Raw genomic sequence first — 18,233 nt, 5'->3', positions numbered from 1 at the left:
TGGACTTCTAAAATATTTCTAACCATGGGTAAAAACAAGCTATCAGCAGTATCAGGTTGTAACAAGTATTGTAAAACAGTACATACCCCATAGTTCTGAAAAATGCCAAGAACTGGAAAGTGTTCTAGGATAGAAGATTGCAGAGTGACTTTTTTTTTTGTTTAAAATAAATTAGCCTGGGTATAGAAAGTAACATCTTGACTCTGCATAATGGCATGCCTCTTGAAACCTTGTAACTTGAGCATCTAGGTTGTGACAAGCAGCGGGATCCACAGGTACTGCACACTTTTACTACTGACTGTCAACGTTAGTGTCCCTCAAAGCTCCTGGAGGTTACAATATTAAAGCTAGAGGCAGACAAAGAGGTTGTGCATTTAAAATTTTATTTTACAAATTTAATTCCCTTTTAACTTCTTTATCCTTTAAAAAGAAAAAAAAAGAAAAACCCAAAACACCCCACCACATGCTTTTTCTGTCCTGATGGTACATGACAATGACTGGGCAAGTGTTGCAACACAATCTAGATGCAAAGAAAGGGAAAAGCTAAGACATCTATTTCTCTAGGCGACTCTGGTCTTGGGCACTTTCATTCCTAAAAGGAATTAGTATTTGTAAGGCAAAGGGATTTTTCCAGCTGGGACCATGGTAACCCTGGCTGTGTTCCTTTCAAACATTTTCAGACTTATTTTATCCAGTCACCAAATGCTTTCTACCACCTTGGTGATTGCCTTAGCAATAAAACACAGAAGCACAGGCTCTGCTTAAAAGCAGTACAAGCGCCCCTTTAGCAGTTTAACTTGGCAATTTACAGAATCTGGAGGGCTTTTGGTGCTACAAAAAATCCGTAATTGTTTCTTTCAGCTAAATTTTCACAACTGTTTGATGTAATAGCTTATAGCCTATCACATCATAGCCTTGGCATAGATTTTGTTACCCTATTTAGTATATGACTATACCAAAAACCTTTTGCTGTGACAAATTCAAACCACATCTTTGTTTTGATGCTCCTTTGTATATAAAACTTGGTATCTGTCCCTCTTTGCATCTATAAAAAAGAACTTTTAAAAGTTTCATTAAGAGAATAAAAACTAAACAGTTTCTCTTCTGAGAAAGTTATAGCCTGGTTCACATTTTAACATGAAAAATATTACTACAAACGAACGTTTTTTGCAAGTTCACCTCCTTATTCCAGCACAGGAGGTCAATGGATAAACGTGCTTTATAAGCTGAGCTATAAATCAGTCATCTAAGGAAAACATTCTGGTCAGAACTTCACATTTTCTTCAAGAAACTTTAGATGGCGTGCCTTCGCACTGTAACTCCCATACTTGTCTCCCATATGCTCCCGCAACTGCAGCTATTTAGAACACACACACAAAAAAAAAAAACAAACCCACAAAAGTTATTGACATTCAAGAAAACATGAACTACCAAAATACTAACAAAAAAATACCAAAGCATTAAATTAAAGCAGCATGTAGTGCTTGACATCATAGACGGGAGGGAAGAAAAATGGAAGAGTCTTTATTGTCTAAAGGCAAGAGTTCCAAATCCCACCCAACATTTTAAAATATAAGTCAGATCTTCACAGGTTGTATTTACCCATGCAGTATTCCATTTGTAACCAAGTTCTGAATTAAATGAGCTGGAGGTATTGCTCACTCACCTCTGTTAGGAACAGAAAGTCCCTGCTCATTTATCTAGGTTTATAAAGAAATTAAACTATTTTATTATGAAAGACATTCACCTCTCTTTTCAATTCATCGTCTTCTTCCATGATGCTGTACACCTTCTCAAGAAGTTTGACTCCCAATCCTTGCACCACATCAGATCTCAAGATCTCAACCATTCTCCTAATCTTGTCAGGAACTGATAACATATCTATTAAAGAAAAAAAAATAGATAAATGCAGTAGTAATTACTTTCAGTACAGTCAATTTTCATACTCCATACAGAAGAAGATTATGGGATGACACTAAGTATTACCATAGAATTCCAGCTGACCATTTGTGTGAAGTAACTGTTTAGCTGAACTGGCTAACTAGAATGATCAACAAATACGTGAATCAAAAGTACTCAGATGCTAAGTCTTAAGACTCTGGACAGAACAACGTCAATGCAGACACAGTTATGTAACTTCTCATTCAAACAGTATTTGTACTACTCTCTAATACTACACCACCTCCCAAATATTTTAAGAATAATTCAAACATTTGTACTTAACAGGAAATGTAAAAAAAGTTTAAAGACTGTAAAACACTAATGGCAGAACTGATGCCATCTGCCTGTTCCTTTTGATTCGAAAGCCTTTGAATCATTTGCTCCTCAGCTGAAGCTGCCAACAAGAGACAGTCATTTTACAAGAGGAGGCCACCATTAGGAACTGAACTGAGAACACTAGCTTGCTCTTTTAATCACTGAAAACACCAACATTCCTTTCATAGGATCAATCACCTTCTGAAAATAAAATATGTGATCTAATTAAAATAAGTTTCAGCTTAGAAATGCTGTAACTGTCATCCAGAATGGCAGGAAGTAAGTAGCTGGAGGATCTCACTATACAGCACTTAAGAGTGAGAAAATCAGACAGAAAAAAAATACCACTGAAGTTTGTACCTTCAACATTCTGTCATAGCTGTTTAGAGACAAACTCTTTCAATGTATTTTATTTTAGCTACGCAGAATCAACTTACTACAAGTAAAATCCAGCGTTCTCCCATTGCTTTGCCTATCACCAGACTAGTTACAAGCAGAATCCTTGTAATTTAAAAACACATAAGCACAAGAATATCTGGGACTTCAAAACCTACCCTCAGCTTTTTAACTTGTCCTTTCTGCATAGTAAGTGCAGTCATAGCAAATACAGTTTTTTTCTTGCTTTTTGGAATACATATACATACTTACAGTCTAAACTAGACCTTAAGTATGAAAAGTGATTTGATTCTTACACCTGTATCTGCAGGAAAAATAAGCTTGCCTAAATTCTGCAACGAGAATGACCTTCTATACTCATACAAACCCCCACTGTATTTAATGCTTTGTGTACAATTTCAGCTTTATCCATAATTCACAAAGCTTTACAGCTATCAAATCATTTGAACGCATTAAAAATCTTATTTCAAAATACTCAACTCTCACTGTTCACTTAGGAAGCTCCTAAGTATAAGTCACATGGGGAAAAAAAATACCACATTGCAGTGCAGCTTTCTCACTTCATTAATAATTACACAAATCAATCACACATTCCTTTCATTGGCAACTAAACACAACTAGAGCAGTTTTGCACATAAAATTATTTAGAGAGATGTTTACTTCTGTAAGCATTGTTGAGACTTGAGAAGAAGTAAGAGTGGATTGTATTCTGATGCCCACTAGCAGGCTGTCTTTGGTTATCAGCAATTGACAACCATTCATTTAAAGCAAAAACATCGCAACAAACCTGAAGGAATCTCTCCAAATTTTAATTCTTCTGATTCAACAGGTGATCTTCCATGTAACATCAAAGTGTCTCGATATTTTCTATGAGGTTTAAACTCTGGGGCTGGCATCGAGGTTACGCGGTATTCACAGTTCTCCTTAGAGTCCATTTTTAGTGTCAATGTCATTAGCTGCACCAAGTCATTCATTTCATTCGTACTGCTTTTTCTAGTAAAGGAGAAATAAGACGTAATTCAGTCACCATTCATGATGCAACATCGACTTTGCATTCAGAGGACTTTCAATAAGTTTAGTGAGGTCCTGCTAAGTACATCACGTTAAATTACTTCCTGTGGTGCAGTTTTATCAACAGCAACACTAGCAGTATTTCATCTAACAAAGCCCGTTCACCTAGCAACAACTCACAATCCTATCAGCTACTGCTACCTGTGTAGCTGCACCTGCGCTAATGCAACAAATAATATATTTTTTGAAAAGTTGCTTACACTGGCAAATTCAGAAATAAATTCAGCCTCATTCACAGTGGAAAGGAAGCATATTGGCACCTTTGAACTCATGCTTTTAATGTATCCTGACAGTGTATGCCCTTTGATACTGGAAGACTGGTTTCCTGGGAAGCTACAGCTGACATAAAACAGAGGTACAAAATCCCAGGAAGCTCAGCATGGAAAGCTTATAGTCACAGACAATTAAATTGAGTTTGTTTTCTTTACACATCACATACTTCTTCCATCACTCACTATGTAGATATAAAGTGTGAAAGCCTTTTTTTTTTTCCACTCCAAGTCAAACTCCAACAAAGCACTGAAAACTCTTACACAGTATTAAACAAAATACTTACTTCTCCTTAGAATCTCCATCAGACTTGTCTGTAGAGCTTGTGGAAGAGCTTAACTCATCATCAGGCAGACAATGGGTTTCTGTCTTTCTCTAAGTGAAGAGGGAATAAATGACAAAAATTCCAATACCCAAAAGTAATTTATCAATATGGCATTAATTAGTTTTCTTACATAAAAACCCCTTTCAACAAGCATATTTTTACAGACTCAGCTTGACAATATTTAAAAGGTGTATATTGGCTTGTTTTCAAAACCAAAGGTTACATGACATCATCAACATACTTTATAAAATGATTATTTGACTAGCAGTACATCTCAGTCATGCAGTTTTACCCACTGTAAATGCTTCACCAAGTGCCCCTATTAAAAACAATTAAATCATGTATGTCTGTCACTTCTTAGACAACTATATGGTAAAGTCATTACCCTTAGCCCTTCTATTGGGCTTTAATACACATTTAAAAGTAATATTTAAATAAATTTTAATCCGTTCAGTAAGTTCCCAGCATTCCCTAAAATATACAAAGGTTTTAACCACTTCTGTCTCTACAGTCCTGTGTTCAGTGCATAGCATAATATGCAAAAGCATCACCAGCATATGCACAGATAACTAGTGCATACTAACCTTATGTCACCTCAGTTTGTGAATGCAGATGAAGTTTTTGCATTTAGGCAGAAGTTACACACAGTTATACACACATAGGTAAAACACACAGAACACCTTCCATGCAAGTGCTGGGCTGAGGAAAATAGAGCCTACACTTTGCAATTTCAGACTAGAATTTCTGCACTGTTACTCTTCTACACTTACTGGTATTAATAATGTTCCCCTGATGTTGCAGAAGTCTGTCAAATTTATGTTTAAGACCTTAAAAAAGACCTTCTAATTAGACAAGGAAGAGAATCTAACAGAAAATATTCACTTTTAATCTAGCAACTATTCCTTAACATGACTACACACTAAAAAAATAAAAATGTTCAAACACCATTATCAAAGCATAATTAGAGGTACCAGGCTAAAGATAGTGTGTTGTTAATAAGACAGTTAAAGCAGACTATTGATCTGCAACCAAAGCATAGTTCAGGATAAACTTGTTCCTTTCCAAAATAAAATAAACACTGCAATTTAGAGAGTCCCTAACAATCAGTAAGGGATCCCTAGTCTATATCTCTGACAAGTTGGGTGAAAACGCACAGTGAGACTGAAAAGTTAAACTCATCTAGCCAAACAAAAATGTGGATTAGATATCTGTACGCTACCCCAGGACTTACATAGCAATATTTACAGAGAACTCTAAATTGACTTTCTTCCACACATAGGCTATTGTTTTTTTAATATCACTTTCTTCCCACTTGCGCCTGCATTTAAATACTTCAAAAGCAGATGAACCCAGTTTACCTGAGAAACACTGGGACCTGACGAAGACCGAGCAGCTTTAACGCGATTCTCCATATGTGATTTTGCTTCAACTACTGCACTATTTGATGTTTGTCTTGCTGGAATCGCTGAAAGGATGACATTTTTACAATATCTATAACTTAGCTGCATGTATTTTGAATTAGTTTCATGCTCATGTAACAGAATAAGAAGCAGAAAAATATAGAAATGTTAACAGAAATTTTTAGTTAACACAGAACTAGACCCCTAGAGCATCTTTCTGAAGATACCAGTGAAGAACAGGCAGCAAGTTAGAATTTTTTAAAAAATAAGTTAATAGCCTACTTATGCATAGAATGTTAACATGCAAACATAAAAATTACCAGAGGGAAACATCTCCTCCAGAGACTGTTTCAGCCTCCTTCGTTCTCTTGCTGACAAGGGCCGCTCCTTCAAAAGAAGTTAATTTGATAATAATTAGCAACCATCACAATGGCTTTGGTATCTAATCACCTATAAAGCAAAGAATCCTTTTCAGCTGACATGGAAGAGAGCGCTATTAGAGCAGACCTTCTGATCATCTAACAAATGCTTAAATATTTATTACAAAACAGTTTGGGTCTACGAGACTGATATGCACTCCAGAAAAAAAAAAGAGATTCTGACCTCCGTGGTTCAGCAAGGCAGCTTCTCATCCCACCCTGATCAGGTGCTTGACAGGACTTCTGTTAGGTAGGAAGCTACTATACATCTCTTTACTCACTGTGCATACACTCAGAGAACAAACTGCTCAGAAAGAACAAGAGACAAAAATAAGGTGACACAGTATTCAGCACTAACCTTTGAAATGGCAACTTGACTGGTTTTGGTGCTATTCACAGATTCAGAGGCTTCAGCACCATGCGGCTCTGCACACCTCTGTGTTGTCTTTGCATTCGCATCAGAAGGAAAAGGTAAAGGCCGAGGTGCAACTGCTCTGAGCTTGAAAGAGAAGTGAGCAAGAATTTATTAAAAGTTAATTTTTAAAAGTTAATTAAATAATTAAAGTACTCTGCAATCCAGAAGAGTTTCTTGCATAGTAAGGCTGGATGCCAGAGGCCTTGGATCCTACTGTAACCTCTTCACACCTCCCAACTTCATCCTTCCCTCTCCACACCTCTCCTTGCACCCATTTCCCTTCTCCGCATCTCTACATCTTGTCCTTCTCCTCCCACACCATTTTTCAACCAATGCCTTCACAGGAACTCTCTATCCTCAAAAAGGAAAACTGAAGATATGCGGAAAACCAATCTCCCTCTTCTGTACCTTGTATAGCCAGTGCTTTTCCACAAAGAAATCTCTCTGCTCAGTGTGGAAGCATTGACAGGAGCCCTATGTAAGTGTCAAGATTTTCTTCCTAGAGTTTCCACTCAGAAGCTCAGGACAGCCATTAGCTGTGTCTGTTCTAAAGTATTAGTAATCTACTACCCACTACAACTGGCCTTATCCACAACAGTCAGGAAAAGTCCTGCTATGCATTTTGTAGTCGCAGTGAAAAGTCCTAGTGGAAAGTGCTAGGAAAGACTGGGCTGTAGCACAGCAAAGGCAAAGCCCACAGTTCACTGTGTTTCCTTGTTTCCCATCTAGCACACCCCAGCTCACACTTGTGAGGGTTCTTGAGATTTCCAAAGATTTACACAGCACATCTTGACTATTCTGTATTTTGTTACCAATGAAGTTATACAGATACACATGAAACAAGAACAATATTTTTTAAAATCTTTCTAAAAAACAAGTTCAATTTTTGAAGAGCAAAAAATGCAGGAGTCTTAAAGGAAAGAGAACTATTTTTTTTCAGTATCTGACCTTCTCTGAAGAGATTTCAGCTAGTTCTCTTCTCTTCTGCCGTCGCTGTCGTGAAAGAGAAGGTTCACTAACAGAACTATTAGGCTGCATGTGGGAGGTAATTTTTTCCTGAGCATCTCCTGAAGCTCCATGACAGACATCATCCTTATAAGTAAAGGTATTTTTAAAAAATGTAGTCAACTCATTTCCAGACTTACACATAAACACTTTAAAAAAAAAAAAAAAAATCAACACAGGCCACTTTACTATTTGCACTGCATCCACCTTAACATATCAGAGATAGACTCACAATAAACTCTTACTTGATAGACAGTTAGAGAAAATACCAGCTGTACCAGCGTTTTGAAGCTACTAAACCTTCAAAGAAGGACACTTACTTGAATTATAACAGGAACAAGTGGTGCTAGCAGCTTCTCAGTAGAATCCACGCTCTACAATAGATAATGATGCCATAAGAAAAGTGTGTACAAAAATCTCATAGCACACCAAAATGAAAAGACAAACATCACCTATTAGTCCACCATCCAAATCAGCACCAACTTGAGATTAGCCAGGCTTAGAACACAAAACAAAGAAGTTCCAAAACTCTACTTACCATCTCTCTTCTAAGCTGGAAAAGAAAATTGTTGTTCCCTGTAAAAACAGAATTTCCATCATCTAGATGCAAACCTAAAACTACTTCACCATGTTGCCTTTGCAAATCTGAAGCCAAGGCTCCTAACTACCTAAGCATCGCAGTAATTGCATTAGCAGCATCCTACTTTTACAGAAAAACATGTGCAGCAGCTCTCTAAATTTTAAGAGCTGGTCATCAGTTAAACCTATTTCAAAATCTATTTCAAGCAAGCATAAATGCATTACCAGGTCAGTTTGCTTTTGGTCTTTTGATACAGGCTGCAGGAGTTTCAAAGTGTCACCACCTTCTTCTATAGCATCAATAGAAGACTGCTTAGACACAACACTTTCGGCTTTAAAGTCTTGCTTTGCTCCTTGCTGTAGTCCATTTTCCTTAACTGGTGGGCTACTGGATGTTATTTTAGAATTTCCTGGAAGATTTAAATACTTTGCTTTATTATTCTCTGGAATATGCTCACTGCCACACTTCTCACTTCCATACTTCAGCCTTTCCGATGGTAAAATATCAATATTCACTTCACTAATTGTAGCTAAGGAGCCTCCCAGTTTGTTGAAATCGCTATTGCTTGGTTTTCTTTCCAACTCAACAGCTGGTTTCTCTGAGGGACAAAATTTGGTGGCTTTATTTCTGATGACACAATCTTCTTCATTCTACAATTAAAAGGAAAATTTAAGAAATTAATTATGCACATATGAAAGAATACTCTAAGCACCTAAGGAAAATCATTAAAACACTGGAGTACATAAACTGCAATTAAATTATGATCAGATTAAGAGTCTCAAAAATGCCACAACGAACATTTTTAAAGAGACATGCAAATGACGTATTTCAGGCATCAGTTTATACACGTGCAGTACATCTACTTTTCACCAGGACCACAAAACAAAAGTTATACTCCCTTGGGTCTTCCATAAGGAAGAAGCCAACAAGTACCAACAGTTTTTAAGACGTACTACACCACACAGTATGTCAACATTGAAAGTTTAAGCTCACAATACCGGATTTATTACAGGAAAAAAAAAAAGCAAACACAACCTAAAAAACCATGCACAAGATTAACTATTACAAAAGATTTGTTCTAAACACCGGAAAGAATTCCAACAATAAATAATTTTTGGTTGTAACTATAATTAGTTTTTCCAGTCAAAAACATATCTTTCAAGATGACTACCACTTGTCATCAAATATTTGATACAATATTTGACCTCAAACACTCCTTGAGTAATTCACCTAGTGACCCACAAATGGAAAACTGGATGTTGTTAACATCTTGTAGTTAAGACATTGCAATTAATTTACTGATCCACAGCTGTTTATTTAGTTCCACTCTTGCCTAAACACAATTCCTTCCTTAACATGGATTTTACACATTGATAGGAAAAAGATCTCTGTTCTCACAAATACTCAAGGCACTTATAAAACTGAGTTTATTTCTCCAGAAAGTCTTTGGTTGTTGTTTTGTTTTGCTTTGTTTGTTTTTTTTTTTTTCCAAAAGAAAATAAATGTAATCTCACAACTTTGTATTTCCTGGCTTGCTCAGAGGAGTGGTTTTGGTGTGTAACATTCCTGCTATGAGATTCATTCTTTACTGAGATCACAGAACAAGAATCTTTAGGTTTAGAATTCACTGTTTTCTTATGACTTCTGGCTGCTTTCCTGTAAAGAAAATAAAAGTTGCTCATTCAATCACCAGCAACAAGATCTTCAGATTACACTAATTAAAAAAATCCACTCCACTAAACAGCTTACATACAGAGAGTATAAGATATTGGGCCTTTTCAACAGACTGTGCATAACATATTCATTTTCACCTCTATAAAAAGAGCTTAAAAACACCATTCAAACTCTGCCAGCACTGTACACTTGTTCTGCATAGCATCAAGATAAGTCTTATCTGGAAGCAGTAAAATAATTGATTAAACTTGACAAAGAAAAATAACTATATCAGTGAATATCAAAAGGAACATTTTTTTTTAAACTTTCTGAATAAGCTGTGCAATCCTAACCATTGCACAGTTTTATTCTGCATTCGCAGAAAAAGCTAGTTTCCATTCTAATTCCCTCCTATTTCTCAAAGAAACTAAAGAAACTCACACGTTCGTATGCTTTGTAGCTGCACATAACAGAACTAATTTTATTCTGCTACAAAAAATAGGCAAAGTTGTAAAACAACGACCATAGTAACAAGAATATTTTGCATAGAATCACTCAAATGAAAATATCTTACGCTTTTGTGGCTTCCAAAAATAAAGAAATTTGGTGCTTGATATACGGCTGTCGTAGTATGTTTTTCACACTAGGTCTTTCCTCAGGTTTTTTACTGAGCATAGTTCGTATTATTTCTACCAGATGTGGGCTGTAATCCTCTGGCATGGGTGGCAACTGTAAAAGGAAAGGGAAGTCTGATATTATTTAACGTATTTGTCAATAGAAGCTACTGTTAGATTATTTATGCATGACAATTACATTCCGCTACATACTTTGCATAAAAGTCATTGTTCATTGGCTGAAAGTTACCCAAGTACTTAACATCAAACAGAATACAGAAATTCTAAGTGTTTTGTCTAAGAACTGATGGTAATTTTTTATTATTATCAGCAGTTAAAGTTCTGTGAATAGGCTTAAAAATGTATATAAAATAAATCCATCTTAACTTCATTATAAGCCAAAGACAGACACTTAAGTAAGCTAGTCTTATGTAACAGGAAAACAGCCTCATATGAATAGTGATTTAATTCTTTGCACAATAAAGTAATCTCAGAACTTTGAAAACTAATCAATATACTAGTTACACAAAAGGGTAACAAGAAACTCTAGCAATATCTACAAACAAGTAACTCCCTGGGTCTGATACTACATCATGTATCACCATCAAATATCAGTCTTTAAACACATATGATGCACATAATATGCAAAATATTTTTAACTCCATGCAATATTTCTCATTGGATAAGATAATCCTAAGTTCTAGACAGAAACTCCAAGCACAGATAACAAAATTTAAAAAGTTTTTACCTTTCCTTCAATAATTCGATAAACCAAAGAGTTCATGTCTCTAGCATTAAAGGCATGTTTCAGTGTAGCCATTTCATAAACGCAGCAGCCTAATGCCCAAACATCCGACTAAAAGAGGGGAAAAAAAAGGTTTTGGGAACTTTTTATTATTTGTAGAAGTTTTATCTCCAGATTTAGTCACCTGCTTTCAAAGAGGCCTTTAATGACAGTAAACTAATCAAGACCAAATTCCATTGCAAACTTTTGGCTTCAGTCTCACTCTTTTCTTTTTAAATTTGATCGACTGAATTATTTTTTTCCAAATATAATCAGCTTTTTCTGAATATAAGTGTAGAAAGTTGCCATTTGCAGGGTTTTTTTGTTTGTTTGTTTGTTTTTTTTTAAGTACAATATCAGTTCTAACTGGCAAATTAAAATATTTTGATTTTTCATTGGAAGAACAGTTTCCCCTCAGCTCCTGCTCATTGTAGACACTCACATTCATGGTGCACATGCTCTGCAGCAAAAGCTGAACAGGTATACAAGAGCATATTTGCTTCATTTTGATAGTTTTAAAATTCACAGCAACACTGCTTATTTCTCTACTTATTTTTTTCTTTTTAGCACTGCTGCTATGTCTAGTGCAGACTTTTGAGTATAAAGCTTACTCTCTGTTATATAATAAATTTAGAAAAGGCAGCTATCTAACATCAATTGATATTTTTGTTTACACTGGCTTACTGTCATAGGTGCAGGCGGCCTGCTAAACACCTTGGCTGTGATAACTTATCACACGCTATGAATTCCTACCTACTGTAGCAAACACAATTCCAGAAACAAAGGTCCCTGCAATTCTCTCCCCTGTATTTTTTTTTTGTTTGGTCTTCAGAGACATTAAAAAGAGGTGGGAGCAATAAGAAATTAAAAACAATAGATATGATGGTACAGTTCTCAGATAAACAAAATAAGTTGTCTAACAAAGCAGAAACATTTGCATTAACATACTCTACCTTGTAGTTGTAGGGTTTGTTAGAAAAGAGCTCAGGGCTCATGTAGTATGGTGTGCCTATGAGAGTGCTGGCCATGTCATACTGATTTTCCAGCACTCTGGCTATTCCCAGGTCACCCACTTTGATTATATTTGTTCGTGTCAGAAAAACATTTTGAGTTTTAAGATCTCTGTGCAGAATGTGCTTTTCATGTAAATACTGGGGGGGAAAAAAAAAAGCATATAAATAGAGTTAAGTAACTCCTAATTGGTTCTTCTACACTGAAAACTAAAATCATATTACACAAGTCAAAGAAGGAAAATGGAAATACAGAAAAGACACATGCATCACTTTCAAAGGCAGGAGTGCCCCTGCTACAGACAAGGTTAGTGAATTAACACTAAGACTGACACAGACACAAACACAAAACTCGGCACTGCTTTAGTGAAATCTCCCTGTGTGGCTCTAACAAGTCATCAGTAAATAGGAAATAAAAATGTAAAGTTAAGACTCAGACTTTAACTTGCTTGCTGCTGCCTCCACTTCTTAACAATACTTTCTTAGTCTTTAGTATAAAATTTCAGGGGAAAACACAATGTGAGTTTTGTGTAAATAGGGATAGGAGATTAGCCTTATAATAAACAAGAACAGCCAGTACTGTAGACTTGCATATGTCTGACTACAACAGGCAGCTTTAAGACAGAATTTTTAGTCCAATTTTTTATTTCCTAGTGTTAACATTCATATCTGGTCTTTATTACTGTAACAATTGTCTTTAAAGCTTGATAACCTTCAAATACTAAAGTTCAACAGACCGAGATAAGATTTAATAGAAGTGATGAATTAGTAGTCTAAATTTACCATTAAAAAACACCAGCAAAACCACAGAACACAAAATGCATCTGATATAATCTGCTTTTTCTTTTAAACTACATTTCAGACTAGAATTGCAAGCACCCTGGAGGTTACTGCTGTCTACTGTGATACAGATGCGCAGATATAAAATGTGATAGCACCTAAAATAGTTAATTTGACTGCAATGACCTGTTAACTTTTTTCATGTACTAACAACCACTGTGTTTAGATGCTAACTCAGCCAAACCGGAATTCAAAGTCTGCATTCTAACTGTAGAATTTTTAAATGCAGAAAGAGCCAAATTAAATTTATATCTGAAGGTGACAAAGTTCTACTTTATTTTACCTGCAGTGCCATGGCAATCTGGACAAACCACTCCACCACCTGATTCTCAGGTAACAGTTTGCCCTTCTGCTCTTTAAGTCTGTGATACAGATCTCCTCCCTCGCAGAAGCCCATGACAATATACAACAGGCCATCCTCCCCCTGCCAGGACTCTCTGTAGGTGACTATGTTCGGGTGTTTCAACTGGGATAACAACTGTGCCTCTTGTTCTGCTGCTTTCCTCTCTCGGCTGGAAGCATTTTTAAGGTTTAACTTTTTGATGACATACTGTAAAAAAAGTTGTAAGATATATCATGAGAGATGAAAGTAACTAAGCAGAAGCCCCACGAAATTCTCCAAATCTACAAGAAATACAGTATTTGAGATCTCCAGACACTACTCTATACAGAGATTACAATTTGTCTAGCAGTTATACATCAATTTTACTGTATTGTTGTAAAAATGGAACAGGTGTGCCTATTCTATTCATCTACCTGAACAAAATTCTGCAAAGGAATTTCGTGGTGTTTTACTTAACTAATGTTTATATTTACTTCCTTCCCTCTCCCCATTTTAAATGTGTGTCTATCATTCACTTCTCAAGCCTGAAATATCTGTTTGTGCATGACAGTTACTCTCAAAATGGGCTATTTCAATAGTAATGTTAAAAACAGAACAACATTAAGGAATACAGTCATATACAAAAAAAATGACAATTTAGGATAAAAGTCCTCTGGTTAGACTTATTTTCCTCTTCTCTGCTAGAAAACCAAAGCCAACTCCTTTCATTTTGTTTTAAGGAAAAGTGGACTTTTCCTTTCACTTCTTCAGAAATAAAACATATGTTCTTTGTAAAAAAAAAAAAAAAAAAACAGCAACTCAAGAAATAACATCTTACAATTTCAGCGAACATAGGTCTTACATTTGAAGACTAAAAAAGTTGTTAAAATCTCAGTTTCAAGGCTTAGGTTACAAATTTCCCACTGTCATCTTCACAAGAAATACCTAATAGAGCCGGATTTCTGGACGCACAAAATAATGCTGCTGAGCTTTTCAGATCTGTCCATTCTTTTCTTAAAAAACTTGTACCTGGCAGAAGATCCCCAAGGCAGAACTGACTTGGGCTTAAATGCTTTGTACAAAAAGTCTATAAAACAGTTAAGTACAGGAAAATAGGAAAAAAGCTTCTATCAGGAAAAGAAATGTGGCAAGTAGAGATGCAGTTGGAAGGCTGGTACAGGTATGGGCACATGGAAAAAAATACTGTCTCAAAAACCTGAAAGGAGACGTAATTTACTCTTTTTTTTAAACTGGCCTTAAAACTTTCTGTTGCATTTACGAGTTTCTGCATATGCAGACTTAAACTATTACAGGGAAGTAGAGACTCTTGGTCATATTGAAAGAGCCAAAAGGTCTTATGCTCATTCGTAAATTTATTTTATTCTGTATTCTGTTATTTACTTCCCTAATATGTACTACATCAAATCTATTTCTAAGGAATTTTGGGTTTTAGGAAAAATATAATTGAAGCCAAAGACAAGACAATAAAATCCATAGCACACATCCATCATATACAGCACCAATATATGTAGGTCTGACCTGGCCCCCTTCCTGATGTAAATTTTGTGGTAAACACTTGTAGGGCTCCAGCTTTCCACGGAACAATCACGCTATGGTGCACATCTGACCCCACACTTACCTGACAGCTTTTAAATTGAAACATCTAAAAACATTTTTACCTACTCAATTTCAGTGTTCTTGGGAATTGCTTAGGGTGTCTACTTCCCAGGCTGGCCTTATTAATTTAGTCAAGCACACTTAATTAGCATTGAGGAGTCTGCCCCTTACATACCCAGGGAACCAATTGTGCAGAAATCAACAGTACCTCGTGATTTTCTTTCAGAAGTCTGCTGGATATTAGACAAGTTCCTCAGTTCTTATAACCCACAATGATGCACAGCTCCCAAGATGAATATAACATAACTAACTGTGTATAGCATCATCTAAGTTTAAAATAAAATAGAAATGCTGTAACTACTGTGTTCTATGTGACAAGTCAACTACAACTGTACCTTTGGGCAGGGAAACCAAAAGCTTTTAGCTTTATAACAGCATCTGTCTTTAGACGATATACCACCAAAACGCAAAAAGCACGTATATAGCCTAACTTTAAACCTAGCATTGGTTATATTTCATTTAATGAGCATGTTATCCTGGCAAGATTCCCATGAAGTCTACTGCAACGCTCTTCCACCTTATTTGATATCAAATTGTGTACAAATTGGCTTTTTTGTTGTTGTTGTTTCAAACATTTGGAGTCACTTGTCTTTCTCAAAAAAAAAAAAGAAAGAAAAAACAGCATTAACAACAAATATCCTTAAATAAAACATGATTTCTTTCATAGAACATGTAGCACTATGCCAAAGCCACAACAAAAAATCCCAATCATCCTGCTAAAGAAGAAAGCTTATAAAAGTTGGCAAAAGATAAGACACAGTAAAACACACCAAATATTTAAGATAAAATAGCAATGATAAGGAAGCAAGGCTCTTGCCAATGTTAACGATCAGCAGCGGTGAAATCCAAGGACCTGTATACAGTTGAAAGTCACCTCGATGTACTGTTTACTTTTAGGACGACAAGGTTAGCAACCCTTTGCAGACACTGGACTATGCACCGTGGTGACTGACCCGGAGGAACAGGTGCTGCCATTGCTGCTACCCAACCCACGGGCTGTAGGGATTTGCCTTTGGATTCCAATCTCTTCCCTGCCTTCATCCAGCCAGGACACACCCTCTGATCTCTGCTGGGCACAAATGCTTCTCCCATCATCTCTAGCCAAATCCTGGGCAGGAAGCTTACACCCCAGGTTTCTGCAGCACTGCTCTGTGGATGTTCTCCATCCCATTTCTTTATCCTCTTGCATTTTCTATCCAACGCAGTGGCTTTGGCCAGGCAAGAAAGATTATTTCAAACTTCTCAGCAAACAGGCAAAACCCAAAATGCTTGCATATTCGTATATTACGTCAACTCTGACATAACCAAAACTTTGCCAGGTTCTGCTGCAGTTGATACAGTAAACACAAGGCCCACCTTCCTCCCGCAGAGACACCACCAGTCGAAGTTAACACCAGAAGCCGGTTTTTTTCCACCCTTGCTATTGTTTTTACCTCCACCCCACGCGCCTGCTTTAAAGAGACTACGCTAGCAGTAACAAGCCAAGAGCAACCCTTTCTGCCTCACACTAAAAAGAGCAGGCTGTGTTTTCCTGTCACCCAAAGGACTACCAAAGCTAGGTTTTCCTCCCCAGAACAAGGCATTATAGATTTTAAAAAAACAATAAGCAGGTTTGTTCTTGTTTTGTTTTGGTTTTTTTTTAAAGTGAGAATTTCAGCTTGGTTCAGCGTTAGGGTTTTGGTTTTTTGTTGCGATGAAAAGGGGGAAAAACAAAGAGTCTTTTCCACACCCTTAATGAAACTCTTCATAGACAAGGCAGGAAAACAGGAATACCTCCGGGAAAGCCCAGCTCCTGCGGCTGCAGTCGCACCTCAACACCGGGTCAAGGTTACAGCTGCACCCCGCCACCAGGCCCTGGTCGTGCCCAGGGGTGTTGTCAGGGCCACATGCCAAGGCCTGGCCACGGGTCGCACCCCGCCCAAACCAGGCCCCGGCCCCGGCGGCACCCCCAGACCAGGCCACGGCCGTTCCCCTCCCACGAAGCCCCCACCCCGCTCCGACCAGCCCCTCGCTACCTGCTTGCTGTCCTGCTGGTGCTGCACCAGGCTCACCTCCCCGTAGCTGCCCTTCCCCACGGCCCGGAGGAAGCGGTAGGCAGCCAGGGGCATCCTCCTCCCGCCGCCCGGGCCGGCTCAGCGCCTGGCTGCCATAGCGATCCCGGCGGCTCCCCACTGCCATAGAGAGGACGCCGCGGCGGCGTGCAGAGCGGACCGCCGCACGTCTCTATGGTGCGAGCGCTCCGCGGCGCTGCGGCGGCCATTTTGGAAGCGGGTGAGGCGGCCATGTTAAGAGTGGGTAGGGAGCCTGAGAGAGGTGTGAGGCAGGCTTTCCTTCTTCTTACAGCCCGAGAAACAAAGGCATCCATTCAAAAAGAGTGTCACACGAGGGTTCTTGGTGTGCTGCTCAGGACAGGGACACAGTGGGCAGCTGTGCCACAACACCCCACAGCACTACAACCAGGCCCCACCACCCTCCCTGGGAGGCCTAGCAGAGCATGGCTGCTCTACAGGGCCATCCTGTCACCTTTGGATGGGGCAGATAGTTGGTTTAAAAGCTCCTCGCTGGTTTGAAAGGAGCTCCTGGATCTATCCTCCCATGTCCCTCCCATGGCTGTGCACCTCAGAAAGCTGACTGCAGGAAAAACAGAAAATACCCCAAATTCTGTAAACGTGAATATTTTATTATCATTGACCATTTAACTCCCAGTTCTCGAAGTGTGTGTTTCATGCAATGGAGGAGATTAAAGCAGTTAAAAAGATGAAAAGACAATTAACATTGTCAAGTTAACAAATAAAAGGAAATTGTCCTTACAGCAGCAGGCTGAATGGGCATTGACCATGCAAGATGCAAGACCCTGGGAGCTTGGACCTGGGTTTCAAGCCATGAAGGTGGATAGGAAAGCATGTAATACAAAGTTTCTGGACTAGTCAGGGGACACATCAAATCATGATACCTAAATCAAGTACTGGAGTGATATTCAGGATTGCAGGAGGTAGTTTTTGAAGAGGAGCATAAATGGGTTTAAGAGATTGCAAGACCTGTTATGGCTGCAATAAATTTGAGCCAGAGGCAGCCTTTAGGTATCAGAAAGATGACAGTTTTCATTTGGAAAAGAGGTGAGTCTGGCACAGAGATCAATCTCGGTTGCCTGTACAGAAATGGCTGTTGAATTTCTATTTGGAGATATAATATAGAA

The 18,233-nt window shown here is 37.8% G+C and overlaps 1 protein-coding gene across 4 annotated transcripts; it reads right to left on the bottom strand.

The window, feature by feature from the left end:
- Nucleotides 1-366: 366 nt before the first annotated feature.
- NEK4 (NIMA related kinase 4) lies at nt 367-17,224 on the bottom strand. Of its 4 annotated transcripts, none has more exons than XM_086755992.1 (16): nt 17,053-17,223; nt 13,322-13,588; nt 12,142-12,339; nt 11,153-11,260; nt 10,365-10,519; nt 9,652-9,793; nt 8,362-8,787; nt 7,878-7,931; nt 7,501-7,644; nt 6,496-6,636; nt 6,039-6,105; nt 5,677-5,783; nt 4,280-4,368; nt 3,440-3,645; nt 1,748-1,881; nt 367-1,357 (listed from the first exon to the last, which is right to left on the bottom strand). In XM_086755992.1, exons 1-16 carry the CDS (start codon nt 17,143-17,145, stop codon nt 1,265-1,267), a joined length of 2,424 nt encoding a protein of 807 aa, XP_086612118.1. In that variant the 5' UTR covers nt 17,146-17,223; the 3' UTR covers nt 367-1,264. The 4 variants fall into 4 exon arrangements, with proteins under 4 accessions (XP_086612118.1, XP_086612117.1, XP_086612119.1 ...); XM_086755991.1 differs by having other exon boundaries at nt 17,057-17,223; XM_086755993.1 differs by lacking the exon at nt 12,142-12,339 and having other exon boundaries at nt 17,057-17,223.
- Nucleotides 17,225-18,233: the final 1,009 nt, after the last annotated feature.

Source organism: Chlamydotis macqueenii, chromosome 10, assembly GCF_036417535.1.
Source record: "Chlamydotis macqueenii isolate bChlMac1 chromosome 10, bChlMac1.mat, whole genome shotgun sequence".
In the NCBI taxonomy this organism is placed as follows: domain Eukaryota; kingdom Metazoa; phylum Chordata; class Aves; order Otidiformes; family Otididae; genus Chlamydotis; species Chlamydotis macqueenii.
This window is presented reverse-complemented; position numbering and strand designations above follow the sequence as displayed.